Source organism: Microtus ochrogaster, chromosome 24 (assembly GCF_000317375.1).
Source record: "Microtus ochrogaster isolate Prairie Vole_2 chromosome 24, MicOch1.0, whole genome shotgun sequence".
NCBI lineage: Eukaryota > Metazoa > Chordata > Mammalia > Rodentia > Cricetidae > Microtus > Microtus ochrogaster.
The window spans coordinates 8,667,141-8,671,956 of NC_022024.1; the positions used below are offsets into that span (position 1 = coordinate 8,667,141).

Sequence of the window (4,816 nt, forward strand, 5' to 3'; positions counted from 1 at the left end):
GGTCAGGTGTATGTCACAGCGTGTGTGGGGTCAGGTAAGGACAACCTCAGGTGTATGTCATAGCATGTGTGTGGTCAGGTGTATGTCACAATATGCATGTGATCAGGTGTATGTCATAGCATGTGTGCAGTCAGGTGTATGTCACAATATGCATGTGATTAGGTGTATGTCACAGCATGTGTGTGGTCAGGTGTATGTCATAGGACAACCTCAGGTGTCGGTTGTCACTTTAAGGCTGGGTCCCTTGGCTGCTCACTCCGCACACAGCAGCTCCCCCTAACTGTAGGAGCCCTAGAATTGCAGACCCGAGGCACCTGCCTGGCCTTATGTGACTTGCGGAGATCTGAGCTCAGGTCCCCAGGCTTGCACAGCAAGTGCTCCACCTATGAGCCACTTCCCTGGGAATTAGTTTAGTGGTAAAAATATTTGCTTATTACTGTGCCATGGGGGGAGTGGGGAGGGACGTACTATCTGCCTGTTCCTCCTGTGCTGTGCTAGGAGGAAAGGAGCATCACCACCACTAACGGCCAAATGTGGTTTTTTTTATTATTTAATTTTTATTTTTTATTGTTTGTTTGTTTGTTTTGCTTTGTTTTTGTTGTTTTCTGGCTTTTGAGACAGGCTTTCTTTGTGTAACCCTGGCTGTCCTGGAACTCATCCTGTAGACCAGGCTGGCCTTGAACTCACAGAGATCCACATGCCCGTGACTCCCAAGTGCTGGGATTAAAGACCACTACCCAGTCTCAAATTTAATTTTTAGAAAGGCAAACCTTCCCCCCAAGGATTCCTTTTCAGCCCACCCCCCACCTTCCCCAAATTCCCAACCTTCTCGCTCCCGGCCAGGTCCACAAGGTACAGCTTCCCGCTGAGCTTCTGCTCGGTCTCTATGTTCTCCTGCTTGATGTTGATGAGGAAGATGCTATGGCTCCGAGAGCTGTGCTCGTTCATATCTGCAGGAACAGGGAAGCAAGGTCCTCTACCTACCAACTCCTGCGGTGCTGCAGCCCTTGGCCACGTGCCCGCGGGCTGTCACCCCACACCCCTCCCCGGCTACCACTCCACACCCCCCACACACACACCCCCGAGAGAGAAAGGGCCCCTAGGACCATCCCTGCTGTGTCATCTCCTAGGCAGCAGGTTACATAGGCAGGAGACCCCTGCTCCCCCTGCTCGCCCCCGGTGGGCACAGAAGAGAAGCCAGAAGACTTCCAGACCCAAGAGCTCTTCATCTCCCCACTCACTGGTGACAGCTACATGGCGATTCGACTTCCCTTCATCGATCACATCCAGAATCTCCTCTGGGCTGGACACAAAGCGTTCGGTACAACCCTGTCGGAGGAAAATTGCAGGGACCATATGTTTTGATCTTTAGATTAAGCTGCCCGCATACCACCCAAGTGACCTGTCAGGAGACTTCCAAGCCCCTTTGGGCACCTCTCGCTCATCCACCATCTGGGTGGCCAACCCATCCTCCCTCACACAGGCTCTTGGTGCCCCAGTGGCATAGGCAAGAGCCCAGCCTGCTCTTACCTTGACAAACGGCACCCGATTTTTGTCTTCGTGTACAGACAGGTTTGTCTTGGTCACTGAATCAAGACAGAGCAGGGTGAGTGAGGCCAGCACACCTGGACCCACCCCTAGACACCCTGCAGGCATGAAGACTTCATGGCGGGACACACACACACACACACACACTCCAAAGGCCATGTTCACAGGGAAATACCCTTCCTCCCCTCCTCACGAGACTGTGTCTCTTTTCTGGCTCCGTACAGATAAGGGCTGAGCCTTAAGCTAGCTCATCTCCTGACTCCCCCAGGCTTTGGGGAATTGTTATTCTGTTGCAGGGGGACTGAACACAGACTCTCTGCTAGGAAAGCCCTTGACCTCCGCCCTCTATCCCCCCCCTTCCTCCTCCTGTCTCTGTTTTTGTTCTATTAATTAGGGTTTGAAGTAAGGCCTCACTCTTGCTAGGCAGGCTCCACTACTCACCTCCATCCCAGCCCTTATCATTTTTTTTCCTTTTGAGACACAATCTCGCTAAGCTGCCAACGGGGAGGGCTCAAAAAAAAAAAAATCACAATTCTGCCTCAGCCTCTGAGTAGCTAGGGTTCCAGGCTAGCATTCCCATTCCTGACTGAAACCCTGTGGAGGAGCACAGCTTAGGCCTCTGGTGTGAAGAGATATGTCCTGGATGCCCAACCACAACCAAACTCCAGCTAAAGGTGGTCTCTCTGTCCTCACGCTCCTCACAGGCCTTTACCCACTGAGCCCAAGTACTCACCATCCAAAAGGTCTCGGATCTTATCCAGGTAAATCTCAAAGTAAGAAACCTGGTTGGGAAGAAAGTGGATGATGTGAGATGTTCTGTTGTTGATGTTTTAATTTTATTTTTATGTGAATGAGTGTTTTGTCTGTCTGCATGTCTGTTCATCATATGCATGCATGGTGCGAGAAGAGCCCATCAGATCCCCGGGAACTGGCGTTAGAGAGGGTTGTGGGTCACCAGGTATGCGCTGGGAATTGAACCCGGGTCCTCTGGAAGAGCAACCAGCGTTCTTAACCTCTGAGCCCTGAGAGGGGGTGATCTTAAATCTGACACAGGAATCCCAACCAACGTGATTATCTCAAGGAGGGCAGTGGTTGGGAAAGTGCAGGAGAAGACATCTCAGAGAGAAGTCAAGATAACCAGAGTGGGGAGTAATGCTTTAGCTGGTTCACTCTAGGCTTTTCCATCTCTGGGTCCCCAGGAGTCGTGTGCTGATCACCTTGATGTGGAACTCCAGGTTCTCATCCATGGAGTAGATGTGGTTGAAGATGTCTCGAGCAATCCGAGGAATGATTCCCATTAGCTGAGGGTCGTGCAGTTTACCCTGGGGAGTCAAGACATAGCAGAGTAAGGCTCAGGACGAGACAATGCCGAGGTGGGCAGGGGACACAGAGGCAAAGAGGGACATGAAGAGCACCCTCAGTTAGGAGATGGTCACCGCCATGTCTGCCTTCGAATGGAAGCTGATAACTGAGCAGCCTTTGGACTTCCATTGCTGGCGCTTCTCTGGATCAAAGGAGGACAACCGGGGTCACAAGAGGGAGGGAAAGTGGGTGCCTACAGGGGTTCCTCTAAACCTCCCTACCACACTGCTCATTTCATCCTCCAGACCCTTCTGCCTCCGATTCAGCCCACCCTCGAGTCCCGGGTGTCCCCAGCAGTGATTCTTTGATCTTCTGTGAGCCTTCTTAGCACCTCTCAAGCCCCCAGTCAGAACTCTCACCTCCATGGTATGTGTTTTCCCTGAGGATGTCTGCCCATAAGCAAAAATTGTGCCATTGTAGCCAGCAAGGACATCTGGAAGAGAAGGCAGAGAAAGAGATCTGGTGTGTGTAGGAGAGTGGCGGTGGCGAGCATGGAAAAATGCATTCAGGAGAGATGTCTTTTACCTTTGACGATCTGCATGGCACATGCATGATAAACTTGCTCCTGAGTCGTGTTTGGGGGGAATACACGGTCAAAGACATACGGCTTTCCCTGGAGGGGAAAGAACACAGCCATTAGCAGGGAGTGTGAGATGGAAGAGGGCCCCTGCAGACCTTTCCATCAGCCTGCAGAGGGCGTCCCATTCCGGAGCTCCTGGTGGGAGAAGCGGTTCACATCTGACAGCGGGAGGGGTGCTGTGTGCTCGGGTCACTAGGGAGTGCCTTGCAGTGTAAGGGGGTCCTCATCTGGATGTGAGATCCTATAGCACTCCGCTAACCCTAACACCTTCCTGGGGAAAGTGGAGAGGGAGGAATTATTATCAGTGAAAAGAACCCCAAAGTTTAAAAGTGTCTTTCTCTGCAGGGCTGTACGTCTCTTACAGAACTTCAAGATACACTAAGAAGGGGGCTGGAGAGATGGCTCAGCAGCCAGGAGCATATACTGCTCTTGCAGACGACCTGCGTTCAAGTCCCTGCAGCCACACAGCAGCTCACAAGAGTCCTTAACTTTGTTCCATGGGATCTGGTGGTCTCTCCTGGCCTCTCCCTGCATGTGCAATACACTCACACGTGTAAAACACTCACATACATGCAATACACTCAAATACGTATAAAACATTCACATACATGCAATACACTCATCCATGAACTTTTTTTTTCTTTTTCAAACCAGGGTTTCTTTTTGTAACAGCCTTGGCTGTCCTGGAACTCACACTGTAGACCAGGCTGGCCTTGAATTCACAAGATCCACCTGCCTCTACCTTCTGCGTGCTGGGATTAAAGCTTGTACCACCACCTGGCTCATAAATTTTTTTTAAATATGCAAAATTGGTTACACAGGTGTAGACTTTCTCTGGGGTGTGAGGAAACATGCATACACCATACAGAAATATGGGCCTACAGGCCTCTGTGAAGATACAGGCACAGTTCCCTCGTTTCGAAAGAAATATATGAAATCAGAAATGGGGATGCCCGGTAAGGAACATGGCTTGGGAGAGCACTTATCTGCCATGACGTGCACAGGACTGGCGGCAGACAAACTGGAGCAGGGCCCCAGACCCACAAGTACTGGGCCAGCCTAGGTCATGTGCTGCAGAATGTATATAATTAAGAGGGCTAAGCTTGCTTTATTTTATTTTTAAAAGAGATTCCTTTCTTTTTTTAAAGATTTATTTATTGGGGGCTGGAGAGATGGCTCAGAGGTTAAGAGCATTGCCTGCTCTTCCAAACGTCCTGAGTTCAATTCCCAGCAACCACATAGTGGCTCACAACCATCTGTAATGGGGTCTGGTGCCCTCTTCTGGCCTGCAGGCATATACACAGACAGAATATTGTATAAATAAAT

General features: G+C 50.6%; 1 protein-coding gene across 1 annotated transcript in view; it reads right to left on the minus strand.

The window, feature by feature from the left end:
• Kif5a (kinesin family member 5A) overlaps positions 1-4,816 on the minus strand; it is a 43,807-nt gene that overhangs the window by 19,489 nt on the left and 19,502 nt on the right. The window contains exons 2-8 of the mRNA XM_005357979.3: positions 3,436-3,523; positions 3,270-3,343; positions 2,766-2,870; positions 2,282-2,330; positions 1,531-1,586; positions 1,242-1,329; positions 826-950 (exon numbers count right to left, since the gene is read on the minus strand). Coding sequence (XP_005358036.1) covers positions 826-950; positions 1,242-1,329; positions 1,531-1,586; positions 2,282-2,330; positions 2,766-2,870; positions 3,270-3,343; positions 3,436-3,523 — 585 coding nt within the window. The remainder of the gene's footprint in view (positions 1-825; positions 951-1,241; positions 1,330-1,530; positions 1,587-2,281; positions 2,331-2,765; positions 2,871-3,269; positions 3,344-3,435; positions 3,524-4,816) is intronic.